The 21,944-nt window shown below is 48.0% G+C and overlaps 2 protein-coding genes across 4 annotated transcripts in view; both read left to right on the top strand.

The window, feature by feature from the left end:
- PSTPIP2 (proline-serine-threonine phosphatase interacting protein 2) overlaps positions 1-9,631 on the top strand; it is a 57,064-nt gene extending 47,433 nt beyond the window's left edge. The window contains exons 10-15 of the mRNA XM_030887294.2: positions 11-109; positions 1,540-1,636; positions 1,760-1,841; positions 3,008-3,042; positions 5,386-5,443; positions 8,814-9,631. Of these exons, the coding sequence (XP_030743154.2) occupies positions 11-109; positions 1,540-1,636; positions 1,760-1,841; positions 3,008-3,042; positions 5,386-5,435 (363 nt within the window). The 3' untranslated portion in view covers positions 5,436-5,443; positions 8,814-9,631. The remainder of the gene's footprint in view (positions 1-10; positions 110-1,539; positions 1,637-1,759; positions 1,842-3,007; positions 3,043-5,385; positions 5,444-8,813) is intronic.
- Positions 9,632-20,396: 10,765 nt separating this feature from the next.
- Positions 20,397-21,944, top strand: part of EPG5 (ectopic P-granules autophagy protein 5 homolog) — a 98,917-nt gene continuing 97,369 nt past the window's right edge. For all 3 annotated transcript variants that reach the window (XM_045296294.1, XM_013004729.2, XM_045296292.1), the window contains exon 1: positions 20,397-20,475. In XM_045296294.1, coding sequence (XP_045152229.1) covers positions 20,413-20,475 — 63 coding nt within the window. In that variant the 5' untranslated portion in view covers positions 20,397-20,412. The remainder of the gene's footprint in view (positions 20,476-21,944) is intronic.

Here is a 21,944-nt window from a genome sequence, read left to right as displayed (position 1 = left end):
CTTTCTGCAGGCATTTGAGGCTCAAGAGTGTGAGCGGATAAACTTCTTCCGGAATGCACTGTGGTTACATGTGAATCAGCTGTCACAACAATGTGTCACAAGCGATGATGTAAGTCAGAGGCGGTCTGAGAATTGTGGCTCTGTGTGTTAGATTTGTTAGAGTTTAGAGAGTCAGAAATTTATTTGTTTACCCCTTCTCATTGGAGCCTATTGAGGTAAAGTGACTTGCATAATATCACACAGTCGATTGATTGAAGGACTCAGATAAACACCTAGTCTGATTCCTGGTCTTCTTCACCTCGGTGATTTTATCTATCTATCTATCTATCTATCTATCTATCTATCTATCTATCTATCTATCTATCTATCTCCTATCCATCCATCCATCCATCCATTTATTTAACTTTCTCTTTAATAAATGGTAGTTAGAACAAGAAAACAGAGACGAGAAGCCCAAATATAGTTGGGTTTTATGGAGGGCAAAGATGCCACGACATAAATGTAAATCCTAGAACCTGCTCCAGTCCACACTGAGGCCATTTCAGGACAGTACCAAGCATGTGTGGAGCCAGAACACACTGCCCAGCCCCAGGCATGTGGTCACTCCTGGAGTCAGGGTTCCCAAAGCCACCGTCCATGCTTATTGAACTTGTTTGCAGCAATAGTCACGGGGTTCTCAGTTCTCAGAGGACCCAGCACCAAGAAACAACCCAAAAAATAACCAAACCACTGCCATTGAGTCAGTTCTGATTCACAGTGACTACGTGAGGTTTCTGAGGCCGTAAACCTCATCTCTCTCCAGAGGAGTGGCTGGTGGTTTTGAACTAGCCACCGCGTGGGTAGCCAACAGTCCACTGCTTGTCTGACAGAGCTACCAGGGCTCCGACGTCCTCGCTCGTCATGGGAAAGGATCCCCGGTGGCGGTGGCGTAGTGGGTTACACATCGTGCTTTTAGCCACAAGCTTGGACTCCACCAGCCGCTCCTTGGAAGAAAGATGAAGACTTTATGCTTCTGCAAAACCCATGGCCTTGGAAACCCCCAGGGGCAGCTCTGTCCTGCCCCGTAGGCTTGCTCTGCCCGAGAATCTGCTCAGTGGCGGTCAGTTTGCTTGGTCTTGAAATGAAAGACTCGCTGGAGGAGAGCAATTAAACCTTCAGAAAACCTGGACGGAACGGCAGAACTTTTTTCAAGCGAATATGCCTTTTGTGTGTGGCATCCGGCTTTGGTATCTTTTTCCTTTTTGGTCCCATCAGCATATTTTAAAAATCTCTTAACCTAGGGATTTGTGCTGCCCCCAAAGATGCAAAGCCTCCTTTTATTTAGTTTGTTTTAAAAATTAACAATAGCTCTGCTGAGAGGACCCCTTCACTGGAGCCTAGGACTTGGGAGTATCTTGTTTTTCCTTTCAAAACTAGATCCAGAGAAGGGTGAGCTGTTCAATTCTGAGTTGTGCTGTGTCTTCATGCATGGCGCTTTTTGAATGCAAACGCACACGGGCAGACCTCTGCCCACTGACGTATCTTCCCTCTCGTTGTCAGATGTATGAAAAAGTCCGCAAGAGCTTGGAAATATGCAGCATCGAGAACGACATTGAGTACTTTGTGAATCAACGGAAAACTGGGCAGAGTCCACCAGGTGACTGGGCGGTGGGGGCAAGCGACCGTGTGGTTAAAATCATTGGATTCACCTTGCCGGCCACCTTGCCGGGGCTGGAAGACACTGGCCTCTTACGGTTTTGCTTCTTGTCGACTCTCCTAGCACCGATCTTGTACGAGAACTTCTACAGCCCCCAGAAGAGTGCATCCCCACCAGGAAAGCCGACGGGACCTAACGTGCCGAGGTGGGAACCAGCTGCCTTTCACCTGAAGAAAGATGGAGATGTATCCATCGACCATTTAGATGGTGGTCGTTGCGAATTTATACAGCCGAACAGACACCAATTCCGGGGGGAGGCGCTTTTCATAAACTCTTTCTCATGAATGCTCTAAGGCATGTTCAAATTTGAACTACCTTTGCTCACTACCTTTGCTCAGTGGAGGTGCTGGGATTTTGGAAATAGCATTGTCAGGCCAAATGTTAGACGGCTTGTATGAATCGTAGTTCAAGGAGGACTGGATCCTGCGCCAGTCTTTTATGAATCCCCGGCCTTTCTGATGGCCTGTTGTCTGTCAGGAACAATAACTGTCTGTGCTTCCCGCCTGGCCCTCCTGTTTCTGGTAGGACCTGTCAGCTAAGAAGAGTTTGTAAATAATTGGTGAAAAAAATGAAAAGGATACGGTCTCATGACACGTGAAAATGATGTGCTGTTAAGTTTTCAGTGTTCCTGTAAAAAGCTTTCTTGGCACGTGACCTCCCGAGGGGCTGATGTTTTGTGCACGGATGCTTTTGTGCTAGACCTGGGTAGCGGGGACAGACACATGTCAGCAGCACAGAATTCAAATGGTATGACTGATTCTCTGGCTCTCTATAGAAAACACTGGCTGTCCCCTGGTATCAAGGCTCCTGAGGGGGTGAGAGACTGCCCTTTCACATGAAGTCAGCTTGGGAGCCCAGCTGTGGAATTCTCAGTCCAGTTTTGTGAAGATGGGCTGGGCAGGGGAAGGGCTTGCTGGGTCACTGTCACTGTTTGGGCATGACAGGGACTGCTCACAATGTTTCCATGCGTTAACTCGAGTAACCCTCACCGTGATGCGTGCTCTTGGCTTCTCCAGCTTAACCGAAGAAGAGACTGAGGCCAAAGGCCCTCAGGGGCTCTGCTCACAGAGGTCATGCTTTAATCCTACCCCCGGATTGGGGACAGGATCCGTGTTTCTAACCACGGGGCAATCTTGCCTCTCAACTTGATAGTGTGTCTGAAAGGTTAAAGGCTTCCGCATGTCAGTGTCTCTGATCTTCCGCTTGGTCTGAGCTTTTACTGACCCTCCAGAGCACAAACAGGCTGTGAAGTTGGAAGGTATCGAAATAGCCAGAATGTATCTGAAAGACATTGCTTTTAATTTCTTACAGGAGAGGACCTCTCCCACTTCCTAGAAATGCACCAGGTATGTTGTCAGGACACGCCTTTTGAAATGCTTGTGGCCTCATTTCCTTTGGGGTGGAGGAGCTAGACCTTTGGGAGAAAGGAATGAATAGAATCCAATTCCCAGGAGAATGAGCCCATATTGGAATATTGCTAGAACTCTGCTACAGAGTGGAATTTGGTGATGTGTAGTCTATTTTCTCGTTTATCCAAGGGAATTAAGTTACTGATGTGCCAAAAGGAGTTTACTATGAGGCAGTCTTACTTGAGAGCATATTTCCACTGGGGCCACGAGAGAACTGAATGACAATAGAGCTCCCTCTTGATTATGTACAAATATAATTTATAGGGCATGTGGTTGTACACAGGGGCCCTTGTAGCGCAGTGGTTAAGAGCTCAGCTCTTACCACACATCGACGGCTCAAACCACTCCATAGGAGGAAGAAGGGCTGACTGCTCCCATGAAGATTAGCCTTGGAAACCCCATGGGGCAGTTCTACTCTGCCCTGCAGTGTCATTATGAGTAGGACTCGACTGGCTGGCAGTGGTATACAAATAGATGTACACAAATATATAACTTAGCATTGTGTTTTGTACACTGTCCGTGATTGGATCTGTCATTGATTACACTAGTCTCTTTTTTCTCTGAACTCCCATGATACTTCTGGGAGAACTCCACATGTAAGCATTTCTAGTTCATTGTATTCCCGGGGTTTGGGTCCTTGAGGGTAGAGACAGTCTTCTCCTGTACCACCGCCAACCCTAAGCATGGTATTGGGTACAGAGTAGAACCTCAGAAAAGATTTATTATCTGAATAAGAGAAAGACAGATCTATCTGCCTTTGGAAACATGAGGCTGCCCGGAGCAACTTAACGAAAACGTTGTGGCTAGTATGCGTCCAGTAGTTATCTGCAGACCTGTGCGCGTTGCAGCATTAATGACAATAGCCAAGAGGGGGAAACAACCCAGGTCCACCAACACAGGAATGGAAAACAAATTGAGGCATATCCAGGAAGAGACATGAACTTGGATACATGCTACATTATGGATGGGCCTTGCAAATGTTAAACTAAGTGAAATAAGTCAGACACAAAAGGGCGAGTATTATATGAATCACCTAATATGAAATATCTAGACGAGGCAAATGCCTGGAGACACAAGTGTATTAGAGGTCACCAGGGGTAAGGGGCGGTGTGGTTGGAGGGGCGAGTGGGGGGGAGATTCGGGCATTAGTGCTTAAGGGGGATGACGTCCTGTGTGGGATGACAAAAAACTTAGAAATAGACGGCTAGACAACATGGCGAATATCACCCAATTGTGTTCTTAAAAATGGTTTAAAATAGCAGATGTTTTGTTACATGTGTTTTACCACAATAACATGAAAAAGAAACTAGTGGCTGAGCTGAAATCTCGGGAGAAGATTTTATGTAAGTCATCCTCATTTGTTGTCTTATGAAGATCATCTGATCACCTGGTACTTTACTGTCCAGTTCTGAGTGGACTTTACTGTGGGTGATCTGGCTGGATGTGGTTGAAAAGGGCACCTGAATCATAAAAGTAATTACCAGAACTCTCTGGCAATTGCCATTGGCCACAGAGTCAGGACTCCCGTTTGTAAGTTTTTGTTTTAACTTTTTTTGTGAATTGGTGAAGGTTTACAGAGCAAAGTAGTTTTCCACACAACAATTCACACACGGTTCCTATATTTGACTGCAATCCCCACAATGCATGATCGCTTATCTTACTTCCTCTCTGTATTACTTTGTCCATCTCTCCTCCCTTTTTATCCCTTTGTCCGTGTGGCCCTTTCGATCTCAAATGACTCATTGTTCTAAGCCATGCAGACCTCCCCAGTGTTACCTACCTACTGTTCACCACAGACCTCACTGAAAACTGAGCCATGGGAATGCGTTCCTATCCACGCCCCAAACGCAACTCAAATCACCTCTAAGGTTCCACCGGTCTCTACCCCAACACTTAAGCTTGGTTTTTGTTGAGTTGGATTTTTGCTCCACATTTTTTCTTCCACTTTATCCAGGACCTTCTCTTGTGATCCCGTCCAGTGTAGTCTGCTGGGTGGGGTAGCTGGGCCTCATCTTGTCTCTCTGGTCTCAGGAGATTGAGAGTCACATGGTCCGTTAACCCTTTGGATGACTTGTTTCCATGTATCTTTCATTTTCTTCAAGCTTATTTGTTTGGGATGGAGAGAAATCAATAGGAGCATTTGTAAGTTTTGTTCTTATTAAAATTTCCTCTTAAAAAAGAACAAAGGTAGGCACTAGGTCCTTTAAGCGGAATACTCTGGTTTGAAAAGGGCCAGGATCTTGTGAAAAATATGCACTTACCTTTGTTTGTCTCTTGCAGATGATCCAGAATATTCTTTGGTTGACAACTACAGTCTGCTCTATCAGTAGCCTCAATGGTAAGAACCATTCATTCCCACGGAGTCACATTGAGACGGGAGGTGACATGTTTGAAGCCTTTGACGCTGGGAACAAATGGCAGGGAATGGATATTCTGAGCAGTGAAAAATGGAATGAGGTGATAACCACTGCTTCAGGGAAGGGAAAATGCGTAAAGTTATAGTCTGTCTGGATCTCTGCGAAGGTTAGAAGCGAAAAACTGGAAGAGCAGGAAAAAACCAAGAACAACCCAAACCACACTGGCCTTACAATTAGGCCGGCTCGCTGGTAGATGTGATGTTTCTGCAGGGTGACCATACAGACCAGCGGTTCTCAACCTGTGGGTCGCAACCCTTTGGGGGTCAAACAACCCTTTCACAGGGCTCGCCCAATTCATAACAGTAGCAAAATGACAGTTCTGAAGTATCAACGAAACTAATTTTATGGTTGAGGGTCACCGCAACATGAGGAACCGCATTAAAGGATTGCAGCATTAGGGAGGTTGAGAACCACTGGCAGGGACTGCGGAAGGGGGACTGGAGCATACTCAAGCCTGTTGGAAGGAGAGGCGTTTACTTCTTCCATTAGTCTATAAAGTGCTATTGCTCTTGGGAGGCTCTTTTGTAGCTATTACACATCTCAAGGCAAAGCTCACTGATAAAGTACATTGGCTCCTCACTGTTAAAGTCATTAAGCCTCTCGTGTACACTCCACATCCAGTGGGTAGGGGACCGAACCCAAACCCACTGCCCTGGAGTCAGTTTTAATTCCTAGTGACCTCATAGGACCTTATAGTGGAATTGTCCCTTTGGGTTTCTGAGGCTGTAAATCTTTATGGGAGCAGACAGCCTCATCTTCCTCCTTCGAGGCTACTGGTGGCATCAAACCACTGGCCTTGGGGGTAGCAGTCTAACCCGTAACTTACTACACCACCAGGGCTCCTGAGAAGGGGGATAGCCAGGTAGAGCAAAGCCAGTGAAAATGATGCAAATGATAGCACATTGAGTCCATAGACCTCTCAGGTGACCCCTGACAGGACGACATGGTGGCACATCTCTTTGACACTCAGCTCTTAGTAACATGCCCCACAGTCCAGTCAGTCTTCATAAGCGTAAGGGGATGCCTCAGGAGCCAAAGATCCAGCGCAGTGCAAAGCCCAAACCAGATTGTGTCCAATCTGTTCGACTCCTGCCGGCTACCTTTGTGACAGAGAACTGGGCTTTGCAGGGTTTCCAATGGCAGGCTCCTCAGTAGTGATCTTCAGGCCTTTCTGTCAAGGGGTTTCTGGGTGGGCTTGAACCTCCAGTTGTGCAGGGAGCAGGCAAGCATTTTAACTGTCTGTACCACCCTGGAATTCCACGAAAGGAAACTGCTCACATACGACCCACAGGGACCTATCTTGGGCTATGACTCTGCAGGTTAGCACCAGTTTGGGCGGCACAGGTCCACTTAGACATGAATTTTCAAAACCAAATGCCCACATTGGGTGGGGCTTTCGGCAAGATGGCGAACTAGACAGCGATGCTACACAGACCCTCAGCAACAGAGACACGAGAGACCAAAGGAAACAGGATGATGATCCTGGAACCCTGAGCTTCAGAAAGAAGGAGGGGAAGTGGGTTGAATACCAAACCAGGGGAAGAAGCTGAACAAGGGCAAGGAGAGGAGGCAGACCAGGGAATCGTCAGCTAGTCTGATGCTACGTGACCATCTCGAACTTCTGCCAGCAGTGCTCTGCCCAGACCATGGTCTGGCACACGTGTGGCAAGGAAGGAGTGGGGTCCTTTCTTGTTCTCCACACCCTCCTGGTGACCAAAAACATGGCCAGCCCCCACCCTCACCCACCCAGCAGCGATGAACCCACACACATCCCGAGGTCAGAGTTGTGTCCTTGTGGCTCAGGTGACAGGTGCACCACCCCCACGTCTGAAGGCAGTTGGACTCCCCCTCCTCAGACCAGCAGAGCACTCAATGCTGGGCCCCTCGGCCACCAATGGACAGGTAGGATCTCATTCCATGACCAGCCAGCCTGCCCCCAGCTACACTTTGCACACCAAAGAATTCCTTCTAAGAGCCAGCACTCTGACCTCAGCCACCACCTGAGGCGGCATGAAGGACTTCCAGATCAGGTGCCCTGGCCCCAAATATCTAGGCTGGCCGGAGCATGGTTGAGGATGGGTGACGCAACCCCTCCCGCCTCATGGATTCTAGTCTGCAGAGGGTGCCAACTCATATGAGGTGCCTTGCCCGTCCTTTCCTCTGAAGCTATTTCCAATCATCTTCCAGGCAAGACCACAGCTGATAAAGACGACTTTATGGAATGAATTAGAACCAGGTGTGTCAGTCCGGGTAGACTAGAGAAACAAATCCAGGGGAACTCTCATATGTTTATTAAAAAGAGCTTTATATACAAGAGCAATTGAATATTGAGAAAACATTCCAGCCAAGTCCAGATCAAGTCCATAAGTCCGATATTAGCCCATATGTCCAATACCAATCTATAAAATCCTCTTCAGACTCACAAACACATGCAATGATGCTGAATGCAGGAAGATCACAGGCCAGTGGGTACAAAGTCTTGTGAATACAGTGGTGGTAGAGGTATCTCCGTGCTGGCAGGGGTCTCCAGGTGACTCCTTCAGCTCCAGGGCTCTAGTGTAGCTCTATGTGTCTTCTCATGAGGAATACCAAGCAGAGAGTCTGTATGTGGCCTCCAGGGAGCTATTTATCTCCGTGGAGCCTGAAAATGAGGTCATCAAGCTGGGACCCGATTGACAGGCTAAACTCCACCCCTTCACTCTTGCGTCTCACATTGACAACAGATTATGTAGGAGGGGCCACAGATCTTTCATTGCATTGTCTTGCAGTCGTGCTGCCGCCAGCTCAATGAGTAGAGAGAGGCTCAGTATGTACATGTGTGATTGGCCGAATTTAAGAGACTTTTAAGAAAGGGAGCCTCGCTTAGTTAATAACCTATGTAAGCAACATAACAATATCTGGAACCCCTTGACTGGATCTTGGAATTGAAATTTAAATAGAAAGGTTGTGGAGTCTGTGGTGTGTTATGTTGTTACTGCCTTTAGCTACTCTTTTCATTTTACTTCTAACATGCTTAGGTAAAGACAGACTATAACTTTTGGATTTAAAAGTCTTCATTAAAAAATATACACCTAGTAGTTACTAACACACCGCTATTATCATCAGATTCGTGTTCATGGCCTGGAATGTCCATTCCCCACTTATTGTTTTCCTTGGTCAGGCACAGTTTTTCATCTGGAATGCACCCTCAAAGCAGGAGAGGGGTGCTGACATGAATGATTCATCCAGATGACTCCTCTTAGTTTATTTTCTTCCGGAAAATAAAGCTTTTTGTTTGTTTGTTTTGACTAGTGCTTCTACGGCATGGAAGGAGGCACCTGGAGTGGCCACATCTATAGCCAATGCGTGTCAATCACAAAGACACTGAAGTGAAACTTTGCAGTAATTTTTTGATATTTTAAAATTTGTGGTAGATCAACTTTAGCTAGTAGGGGCTCTGCCAATTTCTGAAGAAGTTTATAAATTGCCTAGCCTGAAGAATCACCGTTCCCAATGAAGAATCACCCATTCCCAATCAATTACTAAAGTTGTGAGTGCATTGTGCTTTTGGCTTGGGAAGCCAGAGAAGTTTGGGGATTCCGTGCAGAAGAACTTGCACCAGCAGCCTGTTGACCAGACTCCTTTGGGTTGTCAAGAGCAGCAGAGGATGGTGGCTTGGCTATGGATTTCCACAGGTGCACACTCTCCATGCAAGCATTTAACTCGTCCTCCTTTGCGATGGTGGACCTAGAAGCCAACTGATCACACAGGCGGTTTTACAGATGAGGAAGCCAGGTCCATGCATGTTCAACCAATTTCTTCAGCTGGTTAGAGGCAGAACCAGAACCCGAGCCCAGGCTCATCCTACATCGCCTTCTTCTCACCTGGCTGGAGGCTCCAAGGCTCATGCTGAGACACCAAACATTTTCGCCAGCATTGTTTTCAGTTGGGAAAGTTGCCTTATTTAAAACGTCAGCTTTATTTTAATGCAGATCTCATGGTGGACTGAATGCATCTAAAAAGCCATCAGTTGTAAAGCACAGCGTTGTTTTATTTACCACCAAGAAGGGTGAGGTGGGAGAGTTGCCAATAAACCTGAGGGAAGTCATTGATGGCTAAGACCATACAAATTTGAGACTTGGAAGTATTTGTGTGGGGAAGGCTGGGGAGGGGAAGAAAGATCTGGGAATCAATGAAATGAAGGTGTCTGGATGCAGGAAAATTTTCTAGTTCTAAAGCTGATCTTCAACTGTGGGTCTACATAGAAAAACCTTTCCTTCGCCAGACTCTAAAAGTGTCGCTCTTCTCTCCTCACATCTATTTAGGCCTTCATCTTGTCACCCACGAACAGCAGGGAGGATATGTGCCATTTTTAAAAAACAAAACCGTTCACACCCTGTGAGGAAGTGTGGGATGGTTTAGTTAATGAACAATGCACACAGCACCAGCACTTATACAGAAGCCCTGGTGGCATAGTGGGCTGCGCACTAAGCTGCTCACCATAACCTCAGAGGTTCAAAACCACCAGTGGCTCTGTGGGAGAAAGAGAAGGCTTGTTTGCTTCTGTCAAGATGGAAAGCCTTGGAAAGCCACCAGGGCTGTTCTAGTCTGTCCGACGGGGTCATGATGAGCCGGACATCTACTCGGTGGCAGTGAGTTGGGTGTTGGGTTTGGCTCTTATACAGTATGCCGTGAAGTCCTAAGATGCTACAAAGATCTAATCTTTTTTTCTCCCTTGATCTCTGCAATAGCTATCCCAGAACCTTGGGCACGTTGACTAAAAGAAGACAACGTCTCTGATTTAAGATGCTCCCAAGTGTGGTAGCTTCTTGTCAAGGCAGGAAACTTGCATCAGTTGGATGTCCTTTTGCGAAACGAACTTGAGGGCCAAGAGCCACTGACTCCCCAAACCGAACAGACTCAGGACGTTCCCCTTCAAACTCAGGGCATTCGGTGTGTAGTATTTTACTGATGGCTGGCAATTCCTCAGGGATTTTGTATCTCTGTACTGACCAGTGCCAATACACAAAATACAAGGTGTTTTGTGCATGGAAAATGATCTCTCTGCTGAGTTGCTCTTTCAGTTTGCTAGGAATGAAGGACAATAAACGTTTCTTTGTGATTGGGGATTTGCTTAGCAGGTTTGGCTTAACCTGCTCTCACTGCCTGGCTTTCTTTCTTTCTCTTAAATTGATCATTTTATTGGGGCCTCAGATATTGGGGCTTACAGATATTATAACAATCCATAAATCAATTACACAAAGTGAACTTGTACAGATGCAGCCATCATCATTTTCAAAACATTTTCCTTCTACTTGAGCCCTTTGATATCAGCTCCTCTTTGTTCCCGTCTCCCCCACGCTACCATCCCTGTGAACCCTTAATAAATTATATACTATTATTTTTATGTTTCATATCTCATACCGTCCGATGTGTCACTTCACACACAGTTCTGTTATTCATCCCCCTCGAGGTGGGCTATGCATCCATCATTGCTATCAGTTCTCCCTCCCCCCTCCCTCCCCGCTTCCTGTACCCTCATGGAATCGTTACTCCCTTTACTGTTTCTGAGGGTTTATCCATCCTGGATTCCATGTGTCAAAAGCTCCTATCTCCCAATGTACCTATGCTGGTCTAGCAGGATTTGTCTCTGTCACGTTTGCCATTGCTCAGCAACAGAGCAATGCAGAGCTGGGCCAGGAGACCAAGTGGAGACTGGCACCACACCACCTCCTCCCATCTTCAGGAGTCAGTCACCATGTCCCTTCCTAAGGGGGGTGCCAGCTCAACCTCCAGACCTGGTTGGATCTCCTTTCTGTCTCTGTCTGCTCTGCCTTCGTTTTTTCTTGTAATTACATAACTCAGGCTTTGGGGGAAAATTGTAGTAAGTATATATGTAGCACATTATTTGCCCTTTTCAACATTCTTCCTGTGTATAATTCAACAATGAGTTGGTTATCATGTTCTTCAGCCATCACCGTGATCCATTTCCGAAATTTCTCATCACAATGAACAGACCCTTGGAGTCCCCTAAGCAGTGAGTGGCCCCCTTGCCCCTCCCTCCCTGCCACTTCTGGTAACTACTCATGACCGTTGGGCTCTGTTTACCTGCCACCCATCCTGGGTGTTTCCTCTGGGTGGAATCAGAGAATATGTGTTGCTTAGTGACTGACTCATTTCACTCAGCCTACAGGACTCCCCCTTGAAATGAACTGTTCAGTATCTATCTCCCTCCTAGATGGTCATTTCCTTAGGAGCTGGCCCCTGCCTACCCTTTGCATGGCTAGATCCCCAGAACCGTGTACACAGTAGCAAATGTGGATTCTCTGACAGAACCCGTGGCCTATGAGAGAACAGAGCAGAGAAACCACCACTGGAGGGAGGCCTGAGGAGTGTAAAGGTTGCAGAATTTGTCAAATAAACTTACATTCTAAGTTTAGTGACTACTAGCCACTCTGTAGATCCCTGTTTCCGAAAGTGGGCAATACTCCCAGCCCCGAGGGGGCACTGGGATGATCTGCGCAAAAGCGGATGCCTGCACTTTGGACACGTTGTCGGGAAAGACCAGTCTCGGGGAAGGACATCGTGCTTGGAGGATTAGCAGGACAGTGCAAACGAGGAGGCCTCGGACACGATGGACGCGATGGACTGACATAGCGACCAGACGCACCGATGGGCTTGAACATAAGCACTGTGGTGAGGCCGGCGCAGGGCCTGGCAGCGCTTCGTTCTGCTGCGCACAGGGTCACCTGACACCACCACTCTATCCTGGATGGTGAACGATCATCCAAGTTTTAAATGGCCAAGGGGGCACTGTGTGCTCTTTGTTTTCTCAAGAGGGGGCGATGGGCTAGATACATTTAGGGACCTATGCTCGAGAGTCTAGATGGTTGAGATCTTCATTTGGCTCCCCATCCCCCAGAAGCTGACTTGGACATAAGGGCGTTAGCAGATAAACAAGTAGCTTATCTGGGGGGGATGATTATCGGAAGCATCAGTGAAGAAATGGGGAAGTGAGACAAGGAAGGGGATTATCAAACGAGTTCCCACTGAGCAAAGAGACCTTCATCCTGCTGGGGAAACCTGGGAAACAGTGGAGAACACACACTTGCAAGGCATCTCCCCTGAGGTGTGAGGACGCTGGGACCCGGAGTCGCCAGCTCCCATTAGCCACCGGTGGAGGCTAATACCAATTCATTGGCCCTACTGGCCAGCAGCGTGGGTTCAGGAGGTGGGACAGACCCTCGGCAAGGACCGTGCTCCTGGTGTCGGCAGCTGGAGGGCATTTCAGGGAATGTTCAGCTGAGCGAACATGAATGAGCCATTGATGTGTGTGCCCCTGCTCTGTGCAGACCTACCCGGCCCCGCATGACTTCTACGCTCTCTTGTCACTACGTGGAGCCACAATTGTCCAAACAAACATGCACAAACGAAACAGGAAGTTTAGTGGGGCGCGCTTTTGTCTCTGTTGCAGAAGTTGGCCCTGAGCCCGTCATTGAGACTCCTCTCCTTGACCACTGTTCAAACGAGGGTCTGACCTCCTCTGGCTTTAAAAGGGGCAGGAGAATCAGACTCAACATCAGCCCAAGGCCAATTTCTATGAGGCAGAGGTCAGATAGGCCTCCACCCGCCGCCCATTTTTGCAAATTCCTACACCCACCGTCCCCCCTCCAGGACTCTCCCGACCTCTGCTGGGCTTGCTTATCTGTCACAATGGCCACACAGATCGTGCCTGCAGTTATGAGGTTTATTGGGAGAGCTATCCTTCGGGATCCGAAAGGCTCAGCCTTGTCCACAGGCATGCTTCTCTCTGGTCCTCAGCCTCTCTGCCTGACAAAGACCCACAAGGCTCTCTCCACTCGGCCAGTAAGCCTCAGTCCAAAGGTGCTCATCTGTAGCACTGTGATTTTGCAAACCTCACTCCCCAGACAAATGCTGGGGAGGTATCCCACTCTGCAAGTGACCTCCTGCTGAAAGTCCTCAGCTTTTTGGCTCTGTGGGCCAGGAAGCCCACCACTCTGCCGCTGGCACTTAGTTCTGCTGCCTGGACTGCCACTCCCTCTGTTGCTTCTCTGGTGGTGCCAGAGAAATAGGCTCTGAGACCAAGGTTCAACATAGGGATCTTGGAGTCCGAAGGATGCACTGTAGTGCTGACTCTCCTTGCTGTTAGCTTCTGAGATGGCGCACTTAAAACCCAACCAACAAAATGGACCAATCCCCACGTGAGAGTTGCATGCATCTCATTTGCATGGTCCTACCAGCCATGGGTGCCAGTGCATTGTTTACACTAGCAGCAGCCCAGTCAAAGACTGGCTAGAAGAACTGTATCAAGTAGCTCACCACCCTGCAAACCCACCATTGGCTGGTTAGTTTCTGCGGGTCGAGGTTGCTGCTTCATTCGTGAAGAGTCTAACCACCTGATTTTGTGGCTCTTCTCCAGTCCCATGGGTGCTCTGAAACTGCCAGTGTATGTTTATCAAGCATGGGAGCCCACAGAGGCCCCCTGGTGGGTCCCACGAGCGTTGCAGGTGTTTCTGCTGTCTCCATCCCGGCCTCCTTTTCCTCACGACAGCCATCCATTGATTTCTGCCAGGATAGTATCACCTCCCTTTCTAGTTACTAACATGAGAAACCCAAATGGCCGGGCATCAACCTTACTTTTTTTTTTTCTTTTAAAAGTGTTATTGGCCCTTAATCCACACAACTTCTAGGACTACAGGACTTCTTCCAAGCCGCCTAGTACACATGTCCCCCACCAGCTCCCAGGAACCATGAACTCTAGCCCACAAGTGCTTAGTGCTGAAGGGACAGGAGCACAAAGGCTCCTTGTGGTGGCCCCCCAGGGTGACAGGCCTTTCTTACCCATGACCTAGACCCCTGCTTTCTATTCATGAGATTGTTAGGAACTGAATTGTGTACCCTCAAGATAAGTGTGGGGATTCCAACTCCTCCACCTGGGGACGGAATGAAATGGAATCCGGTGTTGTCATCTAAGGCAAGGCCGTCAGCCAATCAGATGAGGCCATTGCAGTGTTGGGTGAGGTAGGCCTCTTGGTACCTAGGTGCAGTACCAGCTTATTGTCTCCAGAAAGCTGAAGCAACTGAGCAGTCACATGGTCCTTTGGTAATCTTACAAAATGCGTTTAGTAATCGAGAATGGTGCAATCAGGCCTTCTCCAGAACAATGTGCAGGTGTAATCAACTATGATTCGTTGAGTGCACCTGTTCCCGGAAGTCTCTCATGGAAGAGGAGGTTTCGCTATCGGAACTGGCCACCAGATGGCAAAAGAGCTGCATGGGATCTAACTTTGTCAGGGTGTTTGAACACAGGTTTGCACTCACTGCCGTGGAGCTGACAGTGAGCCCATAGGGCAGGGTAGAGCTGCCGCTGTGGATTTCTGAGACTGTAACTCTTCACTGGAGTAGGAAACCTCACCTTTCTTCCTCGGAGTCACTGGTGGTTTCAAACTGCTGACCTTGCAGTTAGCAGCCCAACTCGTAACCCACTACACCACCAGGGATCTGGTGTCTGGCGTAGGGTTCGTCCTAACAGAGCTTACTTCCTTAAAAGCTGAACTGTTGAATAAGCCCTAGGTCAACTTTTCTGAAAGAGCCCTGGTGGCTCAGTGGCTACCTGGTGGGATGCTATCCACAAGGTCAGCAGTTTGAAACCACCAGCTGCTCTGTAAGAGAAAGATGAAGCTTTCTACTCTCGTGAAGACTGGCAGCCTCGGGACCCCACAGGGGCAGTTCTACTCTGTGCTGTAGGGTCGCTGGGAGTTGGACGTTCACCTAGTGGCGGTGAGAGTGCCAGACATGAAGAGTCCTAGTGGCGCACTGGGTTAAACGCGGACTGCCACGTCCTTCTCCTGTGCAGTGGCCGGGCAGTTGGAACCCTAAGGGCTCACACTCATTAAGCTTTGGAATGCTCTAATACCTCACGTGAGTTATACTTCTTACATAAATGCCTGGCTCTTCATGGAGATGATCCCATGAGATTCAAAATCATTCTGAATTTTGAAAGTTGCAGTGTTAGGTAATACAGCCTCTTGGAGAGAAACCTGGCAAACATTCATCAAAATTCAAAAGGAGAACGCCTCCTTAGCCAGCAATTTCACATATAGCTTATAGAAACGCCGAAGAAAACCCCCAAACCCAAACCCACCGCCATTGAGTTGACTGTCTTATAGCAACCATATAGGATAGTGTACGATTTGAGGCTGCAAATCTGGATTGCCTCGTCTTCATCCTGCAGAGAAGCAGGCAGGTTCCAACTGTTGACCCTTCTGTCAGCAGCTTGAGGGTTATCCTTTATATAAAACTCCACATGCACAACACTGTATGTATGAGAGGGGATACATTGCTTTTAAAAGAATTGAAAATGATGCAATGTTCATCAGAAGTCTGTTCAAATAGTTATAAAATAAAGGAAAACATGGGTAGAGCCATCTGTCCACACTGTAGTAATGACAATGTGTCACAGACGTTGAGTATTTAGGAGGGTGATATTTGCGTGCATAGAAAAATGTCTGAAAGGATATATAGCCTGGCGGGTAGCGCTTATATGTCGGGCTGCTAGATGCAAGGTCTGCAGTTTGAATTACCCACCACTCTGGGGAGAAAGATGCAGTTTGTTATTCCTGTAAGGCCATTCTCTTTCACCCTGCTCCTCGTCAGAGGCAGGTAGAGGTAGGAGGTACACTCGTGCTGCCCGGGCCGGCCCCCTCAGCACCTGCTCCAGGCCTATCTAGGACCCACATGCACCCACGCTGGGCCTATTTGGGGCCCACAGCCTCTCTCTCTCTTCTCACTTACTACTCCCCTCCCCCCAACAGTGCCTGCTCGTGCTGTGCTCTCTCTGGCCTCAGTTCGCCATGTGTGAGTGTGCTGTTCCACTAGGTGTCCAGTTGTGAACTCCTGTGCAGCTTGAAATAGCAGGTACCCTCTTGAGACTATAAAACCTGAAACTTCTCCCGTCCATCAGAAAACCCCACTTGGATTACATATTACAGATGGACTTCGGTGTGAATTCTTTCTTGTGCGAAGCCGAGAACTGAGGTATTACCCACTCAAGCTACCTCACAAGTCTACTCCTTGGAGCAAGTTGGGTTTTCTGGGACAAAGCAACTAGGTTGGTACATCAGTTATATTTCTGGATAAGAAATGAAACCATTAGGTGCAAATGGTCAGGGAACTCTTCTAAGCCACACTTCCTTCTTTTTTAAAAAAGTTTAATTGGCATATAGTTTACATAAAAGACAATTCAATAGTTCCAGCACACCAAGAAGAGTTGTACAGTCATCGCCACCATCCAGTTTTGAACATTTCCTTCATTCTTCTATTCATGATTTGCTCCCCATTTACCCCCAACCTCCCCTGCCATACCCCCAAGGAATTATTAAACCAGTCACGGTTTCTAAATATTTACCTATACTGGATTTTATATACAGAAAAATGTTTTTTAAACCCCCCCCCCAAAAAAACCCGACAACCATAACAAAGTAAATCAGATAAAAAATCAATGGAAAATATTAAAAACTAGAACAAATGTAAATGGACCATATGGGAAATCACGTAACAGGGGGCTAAATTTTAACCTAATTGAATCTGTAGCAATCCACTTTCCAGTGCATCCTGAAAGACAGCAAGGCTGTTCACATCCCTGGTCCATGGTCAGAGGGGATTCACCGCGGGCTTAATTCACGTGCATTTCCCCTTTATTGATTGATTATGCTGAAAATTTTAAAATAGGTCAAAAGGGAAATCAAATGATATTACATTTTGATCTATGTCTGCCACAATCAACTTTACAATGTTCTCTGTCTGATAATAAGCCTGTTCACATCCCTCAAATACGGTAAGAGGGGATTCACCAGAGGCTTAATATACGTGTGGACCTGCAAGTGGATTTGGGGCTTCTACTGCCATCTATAGCCTTCTGCAAACCAGATGTTTACAATTTAAGCTTTGATACCACTTCCTCTTTTAAATTTGAATTGTATTTAGAATCCTTGGATCACACAGGCTGCTTGGGCTTCTTCCATGTGGACTTAGTTGATGCCTTACTCAGACAGCTGCTTGTTGAAAACAAACCTTTAAGACAGCCTTTAAAACAAACCTCGAGACCCCTTTGGGGGTTGAACCACCTTTTCACGGGGTCGCCTGATTCATAACAGTAGCAAAATTACAGTTATGAAGTAGCAATGAAAATAAATTTATGGTTGGGGGGTCACCACAACATGAGGAATTATATTAAAAGGTTGAGGCATTAGGAAGGTTGAGAACCACTGCTTTAAGACCTCCGATCTACTTTTCTGATGGCTGGGCACCATCTAGTTTCTTCTGTTCGCTAACATCGCCCTTATCTTCAGTGATTTCTTCATGAGGTTGAGCACCAAGCAGGACCATGTCATAAGAACCAATTGTTCTTAGATTGATCAGCCCTGTCTTAAAGCATGGCTGTGGCAACAAGAAGTCCAAGTCTGCATCCTCTAAATCAGGGGTGAGGAAGGACCAGCCATGGGCAGTCGGTTGTTGTTAGTTTCCATCCACAACCTTCTGTATAACAAAACGAAACACTGGTTTGTTCTGTGCCATCCTCACAATTGTTCCTCTGCTTGCGCTCCTTGTTGAAAGCTACTGTGCCAATCCATCTTTTTGAAGGTCTACCTCGTTTTCATTGCCCCTCTATTTTACCAAGCATGATGCAGCATGTCCAAAGTTTGTTAGACGACGTCTCACCGTCCTTGCCCCGAAGGAATACTCTAGCCCTGCTTCTTTCCAGACAATGTTTCCATGCTCTGCACAAGGTTTTCAGCAGCTACTTCCCTGATGTGGGCAGCCGATTCCCTCTTCGAAGTCTGTTCTCTGAAAGCTCTGCTGAAACCTGTCTACTTTGGGTGACCCTGCTGGCATTTGAAATACCAGTGATGTAGCTTTCAGGTTCACAGCAACACACAACCCACTACAGTTCAACAAACGAGGCCATCATGTTAGGGGTGAGTTAATTAAATGTTTGACTAGTATAGTCTGAGAATGATGTTATAAATACTCAACTGGCCCTTGGCAGAATAAAGCTTCCCCAAATCATCTCTAAATGGAATTGTTTTTACAACCATCTTCTGGGTTCAAAATACATGAGCTAATTCTTTGATTTTGACGAACACACATCAGATTCCACTGATCTCTGTGTTTTTTGATCAAAGTTAACACTTTCCTCAAAAACAGCTGGAAATTGTCTGGCCGTTGGTTCTGCTTACGTGCCTAAAACCAAAGGCATTTGACAGCCTTGAGCAAGAGCCCAGGTTTCACTCAAAGACTTGAAACAATCCTAGAGTTACCCTCTTGAGTTACCCTCGACCTCACACTTCTCCAAGGTGAAGTCCAAGGAGAGGGAGAGGCAGTGGCCCAGAGCAGCCTCCTTGCCAATCTACCGTTTCCCCGAAAATAAGACAGTGTCTTATATTAATTGTTGCTCCCAAAGATGCACTAGGTCTTATTTTCAGGGGATGTCTTATTTTTCCATGAAGAATACGGTACACATTTATTGTTTTATTAAAAGAGACCCAGCACTTCCTGTCTGCTCCAGCTGCGCTGCAGCCAACAGTGAGCTGCACGGCAGCACTTGCCGCTACAGTCCTGAGTCCAGAGTTACGGTAGCTTCAGGGAGCCTTATTTTCAGGGGATGTCTTACATTTCAGTGAGAGGCAAAACTCTGAGTAGGTCTTATTTTCGGGGGATGTCTTACTTTCGGAGAGACAGGGTAGGAAGGCAAGGATTCGTTTGCCAATGGGAGAGGCAGACTGCTCAGACGTGTGCACAGTTACACATAACAACTGGCTGGAACAAAGACTTGTAAGCAGAGGATGGCTATGCATCTTTGCTCTCCTCTATCCCAGCCTGTTGGATCCACAAGAAAACCCCGCTGGACTGTCTTCACCACGAAAAGACCTTGGAAAAAGCTACTGTTAATGTTTACCCTGTCTATTGAAAGAAATCAAACCACCACCAACTTTGTATATACTCTGCTAATCTTGAATTGTTCTTGGGGCTTGGCCAGGCAGCTTTGCAGCGGGTGCGTCTGTTTCTCGTCTCTTTTCTCTTGACTACATTTCCCCTAGAGCAGCTCCCAGTCAAGTTATTCCAGTGCAGATGCCTTCACGATGGAACGGTTTCGTTTCGTTTAGTAGGTAGCCCTCTGCCAGCCAACAATCCCCATCTTCTCCTTTCCTCTGGTTCCTCCTATGCCCGTCTCTGCTCTTACCCACCCAGGATGCTTCCGTAAAAGCGTTAGGGGTTGCGAGTAGCAACAGACTGATGGCTGCAGGTTTGACCTTGCTCGTTTCTATTCTAAAATCCACCATCATTCCACACTTGAAAGGCACCCCTAGGCTGCCGTAAGCTTCAACACGGATGAAAAGGGACGACGCATCACCATCAAGTGCACCTCCCGGTGGAAATCCAAGTTTCTGGCCTTCTGCTGCACGCGGCTTTCAGGGGGCATTGCAGAGGCTTAGGCTGATGGACGGGGAGACTCTGACGGACAAGCACCTCCTCCCGGCTCCTCGAAGCCCACGTGACTGAGGCGTGCGCGCGAACGCGCGGGCCGGAAGGAAGGGGGCGCGGGAGAGGCAGGGGGACGGACGGTCCTCAGCGTGCCGGGCCACGGACGCCACAGCCGGGTATCCCGTGGAGCTCCGCACGCCGCGCAGAGGGGGCGGGGCCCCGGAAGGGGGCGGAGCCTCCACTCTCCAATCAAAATACCGCTCGTAGCAGTTTGTTCTAAGTGGCGACCCGTCGAGCGAGTGCTGCGTACTCGACCATGTGACCACCCAGAGGCCGGAACTTGGCTGGGGAAGGGACGCTCCGGGCCGGGACAAAAACAAACGGCGACGGCGCCGCTGCCGCGGCTATGGCTGAGGCGATGCGGGCCCCTCGGCGGGCCAAGGCCAAGGCCAGCCGGACCAAGGCCAAGGTGAGGCCTTCTCTCCCTCCTCCCAAGCCCTGACTTGCCCCCTCTCCTCCTCCACCGGCCCCTGACTCCCCGCGCCCGAGCTGCCCGGCTGACAGCAGCTCCGCCGCCACAGCCCACTGGGGCCGCCCCCTTTCCTGGCCTCACCTACCAGCCCAGGGGGCGGTGGGTGACGAGTTGCGCATCCAGCCACAGCGTGCGCAGTTCGAAACCACCAGCCCCCTGAGCAGGGGCGAGATGAGACGCCCTGCTCCAGCCTCTGAAACCGCAGGGACCGTTCGACCCTGCCCCATCGGGTGGGTATGGGTTCGATATGAGTGGAAGTCCACTCACTGGCCGTGAGTTTGGTTTTGGTCACCCACCTCGCTGGATGCTTCTTTTCGATTCCCAGCGGGAATTAAGCTGTTCTCCTTCCCCGCGCCGTCTCCTTCCTGCTCTGTGTCTGGGGAGCCTCTCCAGCCTCTCCCTGGCGTGAGGGGGGAAGAAGGACGGATCCTGCTCTCCTTTGGCAGAACTCTCTACAGAGCGATGACGGCAGAGGCTGTGAGTGGGAAGCCGTTCGATGGCAGTGAGTTTGGTTGAGTTTTGGCACTGAGGTGCTGGTTCTGGTCATTTCTCAAACTTAGAGTGAGTGTGGTGCTGCTCCTGGCTGGTTGTCCTTGTCCTGGTTTGTGAGGGGGAACCAGGATCCAGAAAGTAAGCGAGGGCGGCATCTTTCAATCTTTCTGGGTTTCCTGGGATTCAGTCTGATGTCCCTACACATTTTCGCAATTTGTTTTACAATCACCTGGTAAGTACTCACTCTTAATAGTGGACCTAGATGATGTTGGCTTTCCTGTAACTGAATTTAGGAGCCTTGGTGGCACAGTGGATTAACATTTGAGCTGCTAACCTCAAAGTCAGGGGTTCAAATCCACCACTCGCTCTGGGGGAGAAAGATGAGGCTGTCAGGTTCCACAAAGACTTATAGTGTGGTGGAAACCCTCTGTGGGTTGCTGTGAGTCAGAACTGATTCCATAGCCATGGGTGGTCCTACAGAGAGGATTTTTAACTATGACATATCCTCCAGGTTGTTTCCTTCCAAAACAAGGTTTCTATTGTAAAACACAAGAAATGCTTTGGGAAAAAGCACCTGGTCCCTTTTTTGACTGTTTATTTCAGACAACTTTTGTTTTGATCTATGTGAAATTTATGAAGAAGTCTACACACCAGAGATTGTTGATGAGACGGAAATTTTGATACATGCTTTTCTTGACCCTCCAAATCAGATCGGGCACTGAATCTCTTAAACGCATGTGTTCTCTAAGTATTCTCCCGGTTCTGCCCATTTCTGACATCATCTCTGGGTTTCTGCAACACTGATCTTTTCTTATCATCTTGCTGCACATTCTCTGAGCTGAAAGGTGACAAGTATATATATTGAAATGTATATACATTTTTAAAAACTATTTTATTGGCACTCCTTCCACATA

This window comes from Echinops telfairi, unplaced genomic scaffold (assembly GCF_000313985.2).
Source record: "Echinops telfairi isolate 266 unplaced genomic scaffold, ASM31398v2 ScPeMD7_7400;HRSCAF=8409, whole genome shotgun sequence".
In the NCBI taxonomy this organism is placed as follows: Eukaryota; Metazoa; Chordata; class Mammalia; order Afrosoricida; family Tenrecidae; genus Echinops; species Echinops telfairi.
Note: the sequence above shows the minus strand (reverse complement) of the source record. Positions and strands in the feature narration are given on the sequence as shown.